This window comes from Galendromus occidentalis, unplaced genomic scaffold (assembly GCF_000255335.2).
Source record: "Galendromus occidentalis unplaced genomic scaffold, Mocc_1.1 scf7180000075774, whole genome shotgun sequence".
Lineage (NCBI taxonomy): Eukaryota > Metazoa > Arthropoda > Arachnida > Mesostigmata > Phytoseiidae > Galendromus > Galendromus occidentalis.
Genome location: NW_003803764.1, coordinates 56,238 through 74,670, shown reverse-complemented (window position 1 = coordinate 74,670; position 18,433 = coordinate 56,238). Strand labels below are relative to the sequence as shown.

Genomic DNA, 18,433 nt, shown 5'->3' with positions numbered 1-18,433 from the left:
TATTGTTTGTTTGGAGTAATTAGAATTTCTCGCTCGAACTCCGAGAAAGTCGGTGGGCGAATGGGTTGGACGACGGGGAGAGTCGGGGAGAGACGACCGAGGAGGGAAATCGGTGAGTAGTGGAATGGTGTTCCTCGAATCTCGAGAGACTAGCCGTCTATCGACTTCACGAACCGGCCGACCGACTAATCGACGGCATCCAAGACACGAATTTGAAATATGGGGAAGGCGAGGAAAAATCGTTCCAGAGTCGAACCCAGGATCAACTCCGATCGACAACGAACGGTGTTACCATTCTGATGCGGTGGGTGATGTTTTATAATCGTCGAGCCCTTTGATCGATGAATCGATTCGAGGAAAGGAGTCGGGGTTGGGGTCGACTTTCCACCACGGATCAGGCAGCTTCAGATCGCCACGAACGCATTAATCATCCCACGAGGACTTCGAATCGGAGTAGATCCCTTGAGGTGAATCCTGCCGGGACTGAACGGATTCCGCGGAAACCTTCCTATGAGGTATCAGAAACGAAGAACATCTGCGAGTCGGTGCGGCCCCTCAGCTTTACAGCGAGAATTCTCAATTCTCCGGTCGCTACGAGAGGAGGGAAGTGCTGCGGGCATTGCGAATAATCTACACGCATGGTGAGGATATGTCCCGAGGAGTAACGTGACCTCAAACCTCAACCTGGCTTATCTTTTCCGAGAGATCTGAAACCTCGCCGCGAGCATTCGTCAACAAAGACGGGAAGGGTATCCGCAGTTATGTACGGCGAACACCTTCGGAACATCGGAGTAACAAAAAAACAGGGAGAAGACCTTGGAGGGAGTTCAGCTCGAATTCGGGCAGAGTTCCCGAGGTTCCGTATACTATTATCGACGTAGGGGAGAGCGAGACGTAGGGGAAGTTCCCTGCGGAAATACTGGCAGGGAGAGTTTTTCTTTATCCAGCGACGTGCTCATGGGAGCCTGTGTTCGGCGATCGGCAGACGCAAAGGAGAAAGGAGGAGAAGCCGAGAGATAGCGGAGTGGGGGGAGCGAATTGAAAGGAAATATGAAGGCCTGGAACGGAAAAGCACTTGGGAATGATGGACTCTCAATCCAAATACGTCGAACAGAAAGGGAACGAGTGAAAATGCGGCGAAGAGCGGAGTTGGCACTGGGATTAGAAAAGCCAACAAGGGAACGGGAGGGGGTGCGTAATATGTCGCATCAGTAGAAGACGTCTCGCAAAATGGGTATGCGATAGGGAAATCTCCGCTCGAGGTTTCTCAGTGACAGGGAGAAATTGTGGTCGATCAATTCTTCCGTACGTCTCCCCCGAAGGGGAACACTCATGTGCGATGAGCTGTTTCGTTAAGAGAATTCGATGTCCAGAGCTGCGACTGATATATTCTCATAACATCTCCGATCGTGAATCGTGAGTAGAAGGGAAATATTGCGAAAAGCAAAACCGCTCGATCGCACGGAGAAGCTTTCTCGGTGTTTTTTTTCTCTCAGAACATCGATTTTGGAGCTACCAATCCTCCGAGCATCCGATGGGATTGAAGACTCGCTTCCGAGAGGCCTGTTCTCAGAAACTGAGCTGTGAGCAATACAGCAGATTTCGGATGTTGCACCTGCTCGACTGAGACGGCGGCGTCTGCGAATCATTTTGCGAGCCGGTAAATACTCCGCGTCATCTTTCTTTCCGCGGGGCCCTCGGGCACGATCGTTCCAAAGTCACGTTGGAAGAGAATTCATCGCTAGGAAAACCGAATATCGCTCCTCGGAAGATTTATTACAGGCAAGGCGAACGATTCCCGATCGATGCTGCCCTAACAGAGACCAAGAGCAGCGCCAGTACGCGAGCGTGCCCGCTTTTTTTTAAGAAAGTGTTCCGTCGTGGAGTAGCTCCACTTTTGTTTTTGTAATTGCCGATTACTATAGATATTACGTCGCTCGTAGCACTCCCGGGCCTGGGTAACATGTTGCGGACGGACAGAGATAATAATCGAAGACTCTGCTAGATTAGCCTTTGGTTTTTCGAAGTGACTTGTTGCACGCAACTGTCCGGCCGTTGCCTCCAAGCAGCCTGTGGGCTCGTGAGTTAGGTAGTAAGAGAGGATCACCATGAAGATACGACGGGCGAAATTGAGGGGAGACGATAAACTTGAAGGAAAACCAGCCAATAAGAGCCTTGTTGACCAGTGACTTTTTTCCACATCGACCGTCTTCTGGTGCTCCACAGCTCCCCAACGCTTGGCCGGCCGGTCGGCTGTTTTTTCAATGGGTGTTCTCTCGGCGGCAGCGAACACATTGACAGTCCTTTGGTGCTCATTCCGCCGGTCCAAGCCCCCGGCCGTCGGTCGAGCTGATCGTAGATGAAGTGAGTGCCAACAGCAGCAGCGACCGACGTCGGCGTAATTGCTGAAGAATGATTGCTTCCTCCGTTCCTCTCCATCGCTATCATTATTGCTCGTTACTTATCCTTCTCCCTCGTGGTTCAATTTTTTTCCTCTCGCTCCAATCTTCTCCATTCATCGAGTGATATTTCATCCGCACGAATCGTAGCGCATCGACGAATCTAATCAGGGAACGAGTTTGGACTTGAACTCCAAGATACTCGGGAGAGCTCTCAGAAAAAGACCGTGAAGCCGAATGAGGGAAACGGTGAAACCGGCCATGAGTTGCGAGAATGTCCTAATTCTCGGTGTAGGCGAAATTGATGTCTGTCTAGTACGAACAGTAGAATACTCGAACAGGTGATAGGAATAGCAGATCCAGTACATTTGCGGGTTCCCGGCCGCTGTCACGCGGAGGAATCATCCCATTGTGATTCTGTGACGCCGATTCCCGGGAGATCTCTAGAACCGCGACTTTTGTTTACTCACACGATGTGTCGAACAGTATCTTCGATCCGCCCGAATTCGCTTGGTGTTTCACTTAGAGAAAGTCAACTTTGTCGTATTCCTGATTCAATTTATTTCTGTTGACATTGTTCAGAAAACGGAAGTTGGAATCGTCGCCGCCAACGACCACGCCTCACCGACAACCGCAGCATGGACAAGAGCGCTGACGTTAACATCATCAACCGCAGCAGGAATCGGCGCTGACAAAAACAATTTCTGAGAGCAGAGCCCTCACGGTGCATCGGCGGCGATGACGACTGAGAATCCCCGACGGACGCCGTGAGAGATCATCGTGTGATGAAACATATTTAGGAAACGTAGAATATCGCACGATCGAGAAGGCTATCCGGAACATCGTTCATCGTTTTCTTGACAATGCCAGAAATCTTGACAAGCGAGCTCTAACATTAATCATTCGGAGCTCCCAGCGGGGCGTTCTCAGACGCTCCGGATGGACACATCTTATTCGATGCCTTCGCGCGGAAACCGAGTTTGGAAAACGAATCATTCCATCGATCATATCTTCGGAAGCGCATCACTGATAATCTTCATCGACCAAGTCCCATTGGCCAGTGAAATGATTCTGAGGAAATATTGTGGCCCTCCGATCGGGAGCAATCTCGAGGAATAAGAACTCCTGTGAGGTCAAAGAGAGAATTCCCGAGATGTGGGAACGATCGTGAGCGATTGAATGGAAGCTCCAGAGGGGCTCCAAGCGCGTTCTAATCATCTTTCGTGATCCCGCGGGTATCGCAGCCGTTTCCGCATCCGTATCCACCAGGATTTTCCCACCTAACTCTATCTGCCGTATTTTTCCCCTTATACGGCCTCGAAACACTGCTGGCATCCCTCCAGGACCTCAGCTCGAGGTTGCCGAACCGCGGCTTGAGCTGAGAGATGGGAAACATTTGAGAGTGGTATACGCAGAGCCTCAACTCAAGACGGCAGCGAGTGAAGGCTTGCTTTCGGAATATTGTTCGGCGGTTGGGACGACGAACGAGCGCCGGGACTGATTCATCATCATTATTATTCCTCTTCTCGTTGCATTTCTCTGAACCATCAATTTGGACTGATGAAGAGTTCTGGACATCATATCATTCAAAACTCCAGCGCTTCACTCCGCGGGAGTTCACTCTCTGGAGCTCGATGTCGTTGCCCCAGCTGGCGGGAATCTTTTTCTTCCATCGTTCATTAAATCTCTCATCGAGAATGAATGAGAGAAGAGGGATTCCTCCTTTTTCCTATAGGGATGGATCGAGAATGCGGTCTTCGAATTCACCGTCACGTTCTCGTGCGAGACAAGCGGATGGATATGAAATGATAACAATCCGGCGAACTCTCGAATCGTTTTGCGAGTTTAGCGGGTCCGCGAGTCTAACGAGCCGTTGTCTATGCGGATTCGGTCGACTCATAACGACCATGAGACGGACTTAAACGTCCCGTTTACTCCGCGTGTTTACGTTGCGTTCCGTGCCCTTCCTCCTGGTAAAGCCGACGTGACGACAACAGCGGCCGCCGGCGGTGAACACAGCGTAGATTCGGTGGCGGCGCGGTTGCCCACCTACCTACCTGACTTCCTGCTGGGAGAAGCAGGACAAGCCGAGGCGGCCGGGGAACCACTGGCTCGCAGGAAAAAACAGCGACCGAGCGAGCAATGCGGCTGTCCGGTTGGCCGAACAGCGAAGTAATTGGATCTGATATAATTTTCTGCGGGAATCATATGAGAAATGCGGCGAATGTGCGTGGGTCGGCCGTCCACGGTGCCGTCGCGAAACTCGATTTCGGTGGACTCGATCATTGATTAGATGATCTTTTGATTTCTCGAGGGAGAATATTCAATTAGAACATTGAGCCGAGACGATCTCTGGTCGAGACCGGGTGTTTGTCGAGTGGAGCTCCGAACTCCGCACAATGGAACCACCGCGGCGAGGGCGCCGCGGCGGGACCAGGAGTCGGCCCCGGGGCCGGTGGTCGAAATAAACATTTTCAGAGTTTGGCGGCGAGCTGGATATTCGGCCTCCTAAGACGGGTTTCAACCTTGGAGCGAATCACACAGCATTTCTCTGCGCCCTCGACCGAACATATTAGGTTTTTGCCGACTCGAGGTTGAGACCCGAGCCCTCGAAGGGAGCCTGCGGTGTCTGAGCACGACGTGGGACGTCGGCGTCTTTTCTGCTCAAAGGCAGCGAGCTCCACGCACACACAAAACGACGACGATGGCCCTGTGCGGTTATGGAGCTCCGCGGTTCTGAGTTTTGATTCGAGGTAATTCTCCACATACCTACCGCTAGGTACTTATTTCCTGAGGACCGGCGGCGCCCCAGGAAATAAGAAAGGACGATGCGTGCCTGCTCGAGCATTCGCGGCCAGCTTAGATCGAGTCCAATCTCGGAGCGGCGTACCGGAAGAGTTCGCTGACAAGATGGCCGTCCGATCGGACGGAGCCGACAGGAAGGGCTCGAAGAGGAATCACAGTGCAGACTGGTTTTTATTGTGGAGCTTGCCGTCCGTTCCACCGGAGTGGGAGCGAACTCCGGTGAAGCAAGGCAAACCGAGCACTTGAGAGAACTCTGAAATGAGCTCACCCGGGGAGCCCGAACCTCGAGAGCTCGATTCAAGACCCAGTCGAAGTTTGAGACCCACAAGCAGTCTCGTCGTGCAATACTCTGTCGTGGAGGAGGATTTCCTGTTCGGAGCATGGGAGCATATTCATCGAGTTCAAGGATTTCCTGGCGGGCGGAGGAATCTAAAATGTTGGAGGCTCGTATATCCACTCATTAGACTCACATCGTTCCAAGAAATTCGACTCGATGAGCTGAGTTCTCGAATGTCTGGGGGCTCCTCCTCTCGCGGCTTCACTGAGCGCTCGCGAGTCTATTTGTAGACTTCGCATCGACATCGTTTAATAGAACCAAGCTTGCGAGGTCGGCCAGCAGGGCCGGACGAGCGAGCGAGCGTTCTGACCGTAATCGTATCCTGGGTGCCTGCGTCCGGAGCTGTCCGAGTCTGGATCTTAGTCGGCGCGGAGTGGAAGAGCTCCGACGATGAGACGGAACGTTGTGCAGCCAGATTGCGAGACTCGTTCCCTGCAGGCCCGTGATGTCCATGCCGCAAGAGAGTCAACCAGCGAGACGGACGGACGGACCTTTTGCTCGATGGACGCCTCTGTGCTTCACGAGTCAGACAACGAGGGAATCCTCTGCAGAGGCCTTGCGTCGAGCAGTTCGGATTTGCATCGGATGCGAAAACTTCGAAGCAAGCCTTGGAGCAGTCCCGCGAGTGCTGTAACTCGCAACGGACAAGCGAGAGGGACGCTCAAAGCGAATCGTCTCTCACCGTCTATCGGTCGTCCTTAGTTTCGATTGCGGAACAGAGATGTCTGAATCCGCTCAGCTCTGGAAATATATTATTAACAATATATCGCGTTCAATATGCCTGAAAATATCTCACAGCGTGCATAATATAAGACCGCGAGAAACCGGCGTGGGGCAAGAACACCGAACGGTTCAGTGACGAGCATATCAGAGAAAAGTGGCCTGACGGGTCGAGTTCGCGCTCACTTTCGCAATCAATCACTCGGGGTCTCCGTCAATCATCCACCGTCTCAAGCGGAAACCCTGCAGGACACGTGCCCCTTTCGGGAGCTCGGACGAGATTGGGACGCGACAATCCTCGGAAGGAGGCAACGCGAGGACGAAAACGCTCCGCTCCGGCGACGAATCATTAGCTTGTTGCCCTCTGGTAGTTTGTGCCGCCGGGCCTCCTTGTCATGTCTATTTTAGTCGAGGTCAAGAAGCGTTCAAAGTAGTTTGCTTCAAACTTTGTATGAGTATTTTTTTTCTTGGTGAAGGCACTATGCGACCTCGCTCCAGCCGCCTCTGCTGTTTGTTACTCTGATGTGGCTGCCGGCGTCGGTCGTCTCCTAATCTTTTTCGCCAGCGTCGCTCCGAGCTCAACTGCCCGCCAAAGGAACCGCCCGCCCGTCCGTCCGTTGACAGCAGTAAAACAAGCCGACGGACGTTGAATACGTGGTAATATGTAAACTGGTAGGCTCGGTGGCCGAATTCGAAAAGAGACTGCGTACCTAATTGAACTCTAGAGGGTACGGTTTCGAATCGAGTTTTGACGCCGCGCCGGATATACTGAGGAGAATTTAGAACTGGCGATGGGAAAACCCGTTATTCGACGGGGATGTTCGAATGGTCCCAGTCCCAGGTTTGAATTAGAGGGTCTGTCTCTAGAAATTTATTCCCGTTCGCCTTTCGTTTCTGATTGCTCTATGTTCGCCCTCAGGAGCTATCGAATGAGGTTACGCACAACGTCGTGTGCGTGCTCTTGTGCTGGATAACTCGATGGTCGGGACTGCCTACATGCCCGACCTTTCTTTCCCCGCGTCTTCAGCGCTCCCTCTCAATCAGATCCTCCATTTCCCCGATTTTCCGATCTCTCGGTCTTGGTGAGAGGCAATTTTTATAATGGCGGCTTCGCGGGGATCCTAGGACATCGGGGCTGCGACGGCAACGGCGCTCGCTGCGATTGAAAACGTAACGAAGCATCGGAAGAAAGCTTTATCGAGTTAGAGAGTAGCAAGGAAGAAGAGAGCGGGAAAACTTTGCCGGGAACTAGCGAGGAATTAGGCCCCGCACTCGAGGCCTTGTCTAATATCTTAATGAGCGATTTTGATTTTGAGCAAAGCGAAGTTTTCTGCTGACCTCTGCTGCTCGTCGGGTTGCTAAGCGAAGAGGTTCTCAAGTGGGAGCTCATAAAACAGCGCTCCATGCAGGTTGGCGCGTCTGCGATCCACGCACAAGATCTTTCGAGAATTTGCTCCAAGAACCTCCGCCCGTCGGATTTTGATGGCGCGGCTGCGGGCTCGGATTTGACATAAGACGAGATCACAAGATCGACGAGGTCTGAGCCCTCTAAGCGACGCAAATAGCGACGCAAGATCGTCCATCTCTTCCACTCCCGGGAATCGAATTTTCGGATGATCCGGATCATTCCGAGGAAAAGCGAGCGCGCGAGAATGGGCATCAGACGCGCCGTCGACGCCGACATTCCGAAGGTCTATCTCCTGCTCGGATATTCACCAGCCGGGGAGGTTCGCTCGGTCGGCCGAGTTTTCAGCCCAACGAACGCCAAAAAGGGAATGGCGCGGTGTTGTTCATCCTTGGCGCCGCATGGAACCTCCCAAGAAGCTGTGTGAGCGTTCGTATTCAAATCAAGGAAGCTACTTATACGCGGCGGCTTACCAGCCGGCCCGCAGGTCACCCGAGGGTCCAGTTCGATGGAAGGCCTCTGTCTGCCGGCTGGCTGGTTGCTTGGTTCGCTGGCGCTTGAAAGCCCAGAGGACCTTCCTGCCAGTTCATTCCTGAAACTTTGAAGCGACTCCAGGGTAAGTCCTCGCTGAGTCGTCGGTTGCCGTGCGGCACTCGGGTCCGGTTGTACGGCTGGATTATTTCGTTGAGTCGACAGGACAGCTCCGAAACAAAATCAATCAGGGCGAAGGCTCCGTTTCGTTATCGCCGCCGGAAGCCTTCACGGATAATCAAAGTCCGTGTGAACTTGAATCACGCGTCAACAGACAACGTGGGGATGCCACGTCCACGAACGGATTGCGTCGATCGGCTCATTCTTTTAAAATGATCAGTCTCTTCGATACAGGACGCTTAAGCGCCCTGTATCCAGCTTCCCGTCTATTATCGTTCATAATTGAAGCTTGCCGCGGGTCGTTGCTCCCTGGATATCTGGAAGCGGCCGAATGCTGAGCGGATATCTGTCTCGACGGAAGCTCGTGGGCTTCCCGTCTGTGGAGCCCGCCCCGATAACGATATTGTGCTCTCCTGGAGATGTTTCGAAAGGCCCTGCGTCGGTCGGAGCGAAAAGTAATTCGCGTCGTCGCATCGAAGACGGTCTGGCGGCTTCGATCTTCGAGCGATAGGAAAATCAATGAGTTTGCGCAGCTTCCCGCGCCCGTATTCCCAGCGATGCTCGAGCTTGGTCTTCGGCTTTGTGTGCTGAGCTCCATCTGAAAAGCCGCTGGAAGGAATGGCATCGATAGATCCGCTGGCTCATGCCGCTCAGGGAATTTTCAGTGAAGCAGAAATACGAGTTGAACAAGTGAACGAGTACGACGAAATAAAACGCAACCGAACGAAACTCTCTCGTCTGTAACTTTATTGGGACGAATTCCGTCCTGTCGATGACGGCGACCTCCTCCTCTGGAGTTTTTCTCGACGGCGAACAGAATATGATCGAGTCGAAGACGCGCGAAGAGATGGAATCCTCCGCCGCCGCCCGCGTATCGAAATCCTTTCCCAGCGACTGCCGTGCAGAATCCTGAAGTCCGATGTTCTGGCAGCTCCACGCGGAGGGGACACGCACATGAGCGTGGAGTCAAGCAAACATTTATATGAGTCAAACACGCGTCGTCGCAGGTTCTTCATTGCGTGCGTGCGTTCTCGCTACCCCTCGAACCTGAAGAGTGTGCTCTGTAGGCGAGCAATCCGATCTGTTGGCATTCCTCCGTCCCGAGCCTCCTTTCTTCGGTCTCCTTTGTTTACCGGCTTGTCGTCAGTCGTCGGACACGCTCATATCAACTCGCTGCGCGACCTTGGCAGTCACGTGCCCAACCTCTCGGAGCGGAGAGGGGAGCGCGGGTGGACAGACCTCTTCGATGACCGACAGTATAATACAAAAGCCGCACAAGAGCCCCGTGCGACGGAGTTCTTCTCAGAAATCGTTCTCTCACTTGTCCCATGCTAACTGTATTCCCCTTTGGAAACAAAGAGCACTTAGGTGAGCGCTATATCCGAGTCGAGCTCCTGGCGAAACATCCCTCTGTTCCTCAGAGTGAGCTGAGCTGAGTTTCGACAGACGAGGATCACATGCGACCGGGCCGGCCCTCTCATTCTCCAGGACTGCAAGCGTCGGTCGTCGTCGTCGTCGGGTAGTGGTCCCCAGCGGGCGAACCGCCGCGTTCCCAAGGGTAGCGCATTACGTAATCTCGACGGGTTCTTCGGTCAGGCTCACTGTATTTTTTTCACGTCGATCCCCTTTCCCGTAGGCCAAGTCAGCGTTTCATATCCCGGAGCCAGCTCGAACATGATCCATGTGCGAGAGGAATAATTATCATGGAGGGGAAACGGGGGAATCGCGGTAAGATGAAGGTGACATCGGACCTGTGGAATTCACCGAGAGTTCGTTTCGCATCAGTTCTGCTTTTCGGATCCGGACAGTGGATCCGATTTCGAATATCGGATCTGCATACATATCTAATTCTTCCTTCGCATGTATCGCTCCTACCTACTCAACGCATGATCCGGTCTCTGCGTGCTCATCTCGCTGTCGATCGGGGCTGTCCTGCGCTGCGGTCGTCTACGAATCCGTGACAAGCTGCTCTAGACTCGATCTCGGCAAGAAATGCGCTACTCCGGGGCTCCAATCACATTGGGACCATTGTGGTCCCCCAAACGAAATTAGGAGCTCGGAGTCTCGTTCCGAGCGCTGCTAGACCGAGGCCCGCCTCAACATTTCTGCGAAGTCCGCGCGCTCGCAAGCAGCCGAGCATGGCGCCCGCGGAAGCGCTTCCTCCCCGTACGCCGCGCCGTCGGTCGCTGCGAAACTTGACGTCCCGGATGCTGTCGTAAGAATGAGATTCTCATTGGCAGTGGAGAATGATTCGCTTAAATCTTGAACCAAATCGATATCCCCGCCGATGGAGGCGCGGATCTTGAGCCGGACCTGCACTCATCGAGGATCCCGATGCGCTCGCCCGCATTTCTTTCCTTCGGCTGAAAGATTTCTTCATCAAATCCCGATCTTCATACCTGTCAATGACGGAACTCTGACAATACCGAGCACCATCTCCTGTCGGATGGAAAAAAGCGGGAGCGTGTTCAAACCATAGCAAACTCTCGGCTCCCCCCAGGAGTGGCCGAGGCATCCTGAAACTCGCGACACGTGTCGAGGGAAAAAGGCAGGGAGCTCATCCTATTCTATTCTCGGAGCTGAGCCCGACAGCCGAACCCTGACGTCCTCGGTATCACCAACAAGGCATTGTTCCCGCGGACGGATCCTGAGAGCAATCGAAGCCGGCTGGGATCAAAGCGGGGATCTCTCGTCTCGCCGGATCGAACTCGGGTCGGCTCTCGTTCGCGAGGCTCCTTCTCGCGGAATGAAGTCAACTGCACATGGTTTGCCGCTCGCCTCGAGCACTCCTCCAAGTCGTCTGTTTCGTGAGCGTAGGAAATCCCATTCCGCCCATCAAGCATCTTAGCCGGTCGGCAATGCTGATTCCGTTCTTGGACCCGTGGTTCCGGTGCTATCGAGGCCTCGGCCCTCTTCTGAGCGAGCGGCATTCCACCCCTCTCTGACCTTGATGGTCTGCATTTGTTCAAAGCAAGCCCGACTCGTCGGAGTGGTCCCCATTCGTTGGCGAAAGCGCCTTGCTGTCCGTTAGACAACAACTATAAGTTGGTTTCCCTGTCAACGTCAATGCGAGTCATATGACGACGAGGAGAATGCCCGCGGTGTTGTAGCAGCAGCGGCCGCCGCCGCCGCCTCGGATGCAGGAGTCGTTGTTGCGTCTCTTTGTCGGAGTGACTAAGTCAGCTGCCAGCCAGCCGGCTCCGTCTCGTAGTGCTCGTGTCTCGAGGGTACGTCGATGAGACACATGATAAACCTTCGACCGAAAACGACGACGGCCGGAAAGCATCACTCAAGCGAGAACCCCCCTTCCTTCCCCCCTGAGGTTTTTGCTAGAGGTCTCGCCTCCTCCTCAGCTACCCTCGGTTGTGTCTACAGCTGGAGACTCCGTCGTAACTAACGACTGCTTCCGCGTCGACCTGTCCAACACCTTCCAGCTGAGTGACGGCATCTCACGTCAGTGAGAGGCTTGGCGGCTGTGCGAGCTTCCTGCGCACGACCTTGTTCTTTCCGGTGGCGGATGAGGAAGTCGAAGTCGATATACTTTGTCATTTCTCATTTCCCCGCTCGTGTTGGCCTCCAACACTTCATAATGGAGGCAACGATATGCAGGTGGTGCCGTTGGCAGGCCCACTGCCGCCACAAGGCACGCTCCCCCTTCCGCTATTGGTCTGGTTGCCGCGGCGTACTCGCGAGTTTTTCACGTCGACATGTTCCCTGCGAACGTTCTTCACGTACGCTCCATCTGGATTGTCGAAACCACAACGATTGCCGCAAGAATTAGTTTCGCAGGAAGTCCCGTGAGGAATTCCTAAAGGGAACCCCTTATGGAATTCCGCAAGGAGATCCGTGAGGAGTTTCGCGAGGAAGGTTCGGAGTCTCAACCCGCTATAAATTTCCTGTCTCATTTGCATGGCAGAAGTTCTCCCATTACATTCTTTGCGGGAACCGTTTCCGACGGATGTCGCGGGGATATCTATCGATGATCGTATCAAATGGTCGCATGGGGAGCGTTTACGTAGAACTTGGGCAGCGAATGTATTGCCTTCGCTCCGATTCGAGGGCTATCGTTGAAGTCCATCCCGAGCGGCAGTTCGTGATCTTCGGCCTACCCATCAGAGAGACTTCAATAATTCGGTGTCCCCAAGTGGTGAGTGGCGTCGTCGATTGCGTATGAAACGACGAGACCCTGTCGAGCTTCTCCGGAGGATTTAAGGGCTACTAAAACATTCAGGCCGGGTCGAGATTTCGAGGCTCCGTCGCAAGTAACACAACTCGTCAGGAGCGACGGAAACCGTACTGTGGGGTCTTTCGTCTTCAGCTCGAGCTGACTTGCCGAGAAACAGTCGATCGAGCTCCCGGGAAGCTGAGGTCCCCGACGCAGAAGAGCGCGGAAAATATCTGCCGAAGACCGGCCGGCTGGCTGGCTGACTGACTAAGCTAGTTGCTCGAGAGAGGAAGTCGACTCTGCGCTGTCGATACGCCACTACTATTGCGAGGGTGGGCTCGATGTTCGTCAATCAGGCACCCTTAGATAACAGCGGCAGCGAACGAGCGGACAGGCCGCCGGCCGCCTATCCGAAGGAGCCGTCGTATGGGTTGAGAAGGGAAAAAGCTTTTCGCTGCCATCGTTGCCTTCTTCGTCTATTCCTCTGTCTCAGGGTTTATTCGGCTCTCCATCCTCATTCTCCGCTGCTCGCCAGCCGTTTGACGTGTCGGCCGCTGTCTTTCTCGCTCAATCCCAACGCAGTGGCAGCGAGCCGAGCAACGAAAGAAGACAATGCATGGAAATAACGAACAACGGAGCTTCATTCTTTGACGGTCTGCTCGTATCCTACGTGCGTGCGCGCGTTTGTGTATGTATATAGCGGAGGAGCTCCCCATCGACGCGCCAGTGCTTTTTCGTATGCGCGTGCGCAACTACACGAGACTGAACGGATACAGGAATGAAGTAGCGACCGACGCCGTCGGGTCCAGGGTCGAATTGACGCGAGCTCGGGCAGAATTGAGGGAGCTGGCGGGAGCTCTCTCGACCATTATTCGATCATTTCATTTGCTAGAATCCATCCAAGACGAGTCCAAATCGCGGGGGTATTGCTTCGATGTCGCAAAGTGTGCTCGTGGTACGACGGCTACGGATAACGAGGAAGTCGTGGACTATTAGGCCGCGTTTACGATATTCTCACTCAGTCGGTGAGAAGACCCGGACCCGGAAGATGTCCTCGCAACAACTCATAAAGACCGTGGTTGGACCTTCCATGATTTATTCGTGCACGAATGATTTTTCCCGTTCCGTGATTTGCTCTATCATTTCGAGACTTGAACTCCGTGTGGGTAACCAGAGACGATGGAGTCGGAAACGATTTTCGGGAGCGATATCTCCGACCGATGCACCAAATCGGGAGGAATGTGGATCTTCCTTTCTTCTCAATGCGAAGATGACCCCCGGAGCATTCCCTTCTCGAGAGCGGAAGACAACAACACATCCGTGTCGATAATTTCGCGTCATAGGATGGAGTCCTTTTTTTTTCGGTACACCGAGTCCGCTGCCTCGCTGTTGGTCTCGGCTCGCTCTATCAATACCAGTAGCTCAAAAGTTGCAGGAGTAGGCTCAACACGCTACTCGGACCTCGTCGCTAGCTCCTGCCAAGTGGCAGACAAACGACAGCTGCCGCGGCAGCTGTTGTCGCCGCTGCTGCTGCTACTCCTGCCGTCTCCGTCGTTGTTGTCGTTCCCGTCGGCAGCGTCCTTGCTCCCAACAGCGGTAGCGGAAGCTGCAGAAACAACGGAGCCTCTCGTTGTCGAAAGTTGGCGACCGCGCAGCCGACCAACTCGACAAGTGGCGGCCGGCTTCGCCCTCCTGTCCGTCCTGAAGTCCCTGCCTTCGTCCGTCCGACCGGTCGCTCGTCCGACTGACTGACTGGGCGGCCGCGGAACGGAAACGAGTACGAATCTGCATCTGTCTCGTTTGATGTAGCAGTCTACCGCGCTCGTCGCCGCCACGTCGGTCGTCTTTGGAGTCGCAGGGGCGAAAGTCGACAACCGGCGCAACAACGGAGGGAACGACCAAGTCGACTCTCTCGTATGTGTAGACAAAAGCGAGCACGCGGCGTTGCTAGTGAATAATTTGATCAATCATCATGCGAATGGATAAAGGCACGAAGGCTGAACCGACAGCAGACATCGAGGTTATCGGGCCTGCTCGCGATATTCTGCGAACAAGTCGCGCACCTCGCTCGTTCTCCCTGAGGAGGAGCCCGTCACGAGTCCTTTCCGCCCCGTCGATCGGGGCTCTCGCGGCGAACGAATTCTCTCACTCTCATTTTCGTTCGCTCCTCGTTTGTACGATGTGCGTCTGAAAACTCTCGCTGTTGTCATGAAAGGCTCCACCACCGCTCAGCCCGCTGACGACGAAGTCGGACCTTCGAGCGGCGGCGGCGCCCGTGCAGGGAGTTTCAGGGGGGGCGAGATGTTTGTATTCATGAGTCGCGGACCTCCCACCTCTCTGAAGAACGTAAGAACGGGAATCCGTGTTCGGGAAGGAGCGAGGTGGCAAAAGATAAGGCTTTGCATTTATTCATCCGCTAGATGAATTATTGGATGAGCGCAGAGGCCGGGGAGAAATTCAAAAGAAAAAAAACTGAAACCCCGAGTCTTGTTCTGCCATATCGCCCGATCGTCTAGCTGATCAACGTTCAATCCGGCCACCTCATATTCATGCCCTCCAAGGAACAAAATAATGAATTTCGAGAAGTCTGATATGCATAGTCCGCTGATTGACATTGATAGGGAGAAGGCTGGGAAGGCTGCTCCCAGTGAAGGTAGATGTGGAAAACTCCTCCGGAAAGTCGACTTCTGCGATCAGGAGCGATGGATGACAATCGACCAATCGTCGGTAGAACGATGAACACAGCGAGCGTTTATTACCACCGTTCGGCTCGGGGAGTCAATCGGCAAATTACGTCTACGACATGCAAGATGGCGTGTGCTGCCAGAGAGATCGGAAACAACAGCGCCTCGTTGGCCAGCGGAATGCTGTTGGCCTGACACCGATGGCTCCGATTGCTGCATGCGTTTTGATGCGGACCCGCCGATCTTCTCGTCGCTCGGCCTTGCCACCGCATAACGCTATCACTGTTCATCTCCGCTCGACTCCCGCAGAGCGACTGGAGCCGCGGCCATTACCTCGGGAGCCACGCTTGCTTATCTCTCTCGTTCACCTCTCAAGGTCTCGTTCCGTCCACGGTCGGGGAGAGATACGCGAGTCGTTGATCTCTGAGATCGTGTGGGCACGTCGAGGGGGGCGACGTTATCTGCGATCACCTTGGAAAAATATCCACACGAGGAGCAGTTCACCCTCATCACGGAGCCCTCGGTTGGCGGGGGTGATCCGAGCTGGGGAACTCGAGACGGTGGGGGAGAGGGGTGGCTCGGTGAGGAATAGCGAGGAAACTTTGTCGGTGTTTTAAGCTGGCTAAAATTGGGCGTAAACGACGCATCAAGATGACTCCGACGAGCGGGGTCTCCTTTCTGCACACTCCGTAGAGGTAGTTTCGCGTCTGCAAATGAGCTCAGTCACTCCCAGTTCCGGGCGGGGTCTAACGTCGGGAATTCCCCCTTTGCGCTCCGAAAACTGTCCGGGCGATTCTTCCTGCGTGAGCTTTCCTCGCAATCCCTGCCAAGTTGGAGCGGTCACCGATTGCATGGACAAGCTATATATTCTATCCGTCGCGTTCTCAATCCCGGTCGGCGTGACAGAACTTCGAGGAATTCTCCCCGTCGAACCGAAGATTTTGACGGATTTCAGCGAATTCGGAGAGTTTTCCGGGAAAGCTCCGGATATTGTCGAGTTCGGCTTCAGGATATGAGAAAGCGACCGTGCAAACAGTGATGCAAACTGCGTTACGCGCGCAACCTCGACGCTTCTGACGAAATATCGTTCGAGTGGCGGCCCATAAGCTAGAGCTCAGATTTCGATGTCTCGATTTCGGAATCTTCAGCAATTCGGCGGGTCGCGGATGTCCATCTCCCGAGAACCGCAGGCAGGAGAAGAAGAGTAGGAGGATTTGGGAAGACTCTTCGGTGCTGCGATTACTCCGGATACAGGCTCTTCGGGGGCCATTGAGAGCCCTTGCCCGTCAAGCAGACTGACAGTCAGAAACAAACAAACACTCACACACTTGCACGGGTACTTGGACGCATGGAGAAGGATTGCCCCCTTCATTCCAAATCGTTCGGCGTCGAAGGGCACACAGACGCTCGACGCATTCGGTACGGTCCGCTCAAATCGACTCTGATTCACAGAAGAATCACTGGAAACAATAAAAATTCGAGAGGAGAACGATTGGTCTCCATCCTTCCCAACAACTCGTACTTTATATCGAGCGGGCTCGCTAAGAGATTTCTGTCGTCTCAATGCATGGCTCTGAATGTCCACCACTCGATGCTTTTGCCAAAACGTTGGCTCGACGCAGTCTGCTCGGGGTCGTTTGATGCAAAGGAGAATCCATTGTCCGATACGATTCCCGAACACAGCATTCTCAATTTATTCCCACCTCTTCTGCCTCACATGGCGCTCGAGTATCCGGATTTTGAAAGCCTTCTCAACAATGCTCGGGAACAACAGCCATTCCTCCTGTTGGAATACTCTTCAGAGAGTTTGTCGAGTTTCCAAGAGGAATCTCGGTGCTTCAGTCTATGAACACGATTTTGTGAATGTAGCGTCGTTTTGCCAAAATGAATACGAATAAATTACTAGGTAAATACATTTTATTCGTTCCTTCTTCTCAGAGGCTGAGCACCTGAATGATTCTTAATCAGAAATGTTTTTTCTTTACAGACTGCAGATACAATTTCGTAGTGGAACGTCAGCCAATTGGAAAATTGTTGTTTCGCGAATACTGCTCGACGAAGCTACATCTGAAGCGATGTCTCGAGTTCCTCGACGCGATCGTAAGTATTCTCAGAGAGTATTTAGAACATGGATAAACACTTTCACACGGAAGGCCCATCGAAGTGGCCATGATGTACTTCGTATGAAGATACTCTGTATTTCCCTGGTCGGCGTCAGAATTTGCGAACAGTTCAGGGAATCGGAGCGCTGCCCTTCTGTCCCGAACTCTCACGTGGTTCTCGGAAATCTAGCCATGGATGAAGTTACCCGACTGAAAGGAACGAGAAAGAGCGTTCTGACAAGAGACGGAACGATATGAGGCGCGCGCTTTCCCGCGATTCAAGTAAACGGCGCTCTCCGCCGCATAAGAATCAAACGCCTAGTTTTTATTGCATTAAACCGCCGCAGCCACGAATAATTGTCGAGGCTCACGGAAGTCGGCGTCTTTTATACCTCCTAGGACGCAAACACCGCTTTATAGCCAGCCAAGGTGCTCGTAGTTGCAGACCACGGTGCCGTGTGCTTGGAAGTCTCAAGTCTTCCCACCAATTATTCGCCCGGACTGAACAAGATTTTCTCTTCGCGCGGCCTCAGACAGGTACCGCAATGATATATCTTGAATGCATTCTCTGCAGGGCGGATGCTCGGTCGTCGCTCGAGTCTCGGTGTTTGGAGCTCGATCTCTTCTAAGACGTCCGAATCAATTTGTCTCCGACCGAGGGCATTCTGGGCAGCGATGCCCTCGCTGTGTGTGAGTGGCGACCTTGGAAATCTGGGCGAGTCATTGCCTGCGGATTTCTCTAATTCAACGTGCACACGTCGACGGAACGAAGACAGAACGGCCTCGGAGGACAGAGAAACTTCCGCTCCCTATAATTCAAAGTGGAGACGGATGCTGACGAGCTGACGAATGTGCCGGGCGTTGGCTTGCTCGAAACGTTCCCCAGCTTTTGTGTACCAATATAGGATCGGGAGCCAGGAATGTCTCCGTCGGTGGGAGAGAGAAAATTTTCTAATAGGCGAGCTATGCGCTGCTCAGCAGGAATCGCGAGAGCCACCGCCTCGACCCCCTCTTCTCTTTCCATCCATTGATCTCCTTCCGCCGAAGGGCGCACCTGGGGGGGGGAACTCTACGCGAAAAGAGTAGAATTTCTCTCCAGAGGATAAAATGAGGCCAGGCGCGTATTGAGGAGGGGGGGAAGCAGTGGCGTACCCAGGGGGGGGGG

The 18,433-nt window shown here is 53.7% G+C and overlaps 1 protein-coding gene across 1 annotated transcript in view; it reads left to right on the top strand.

Annotated features, from left to right (window-relative positions):
- The window catches only part of Gprk2 (G protein-coupled receptor kinase 2), a 47,280-nt gene that overhangs the window by 15,711 nt on the left and 13,136 nt on the right, over positions 1-18,433 (top strand). The window contains exon 3 of the mRNA XM_018641521.1: positions 17,154-17,266. Coding sequence (XP_018497037.1) covers positions 17,154-17,266 — 113 coding nt within the window. The remainder of the gene's footprint in view (positions 1-17,153; positions 17,267-18,433) is intronic.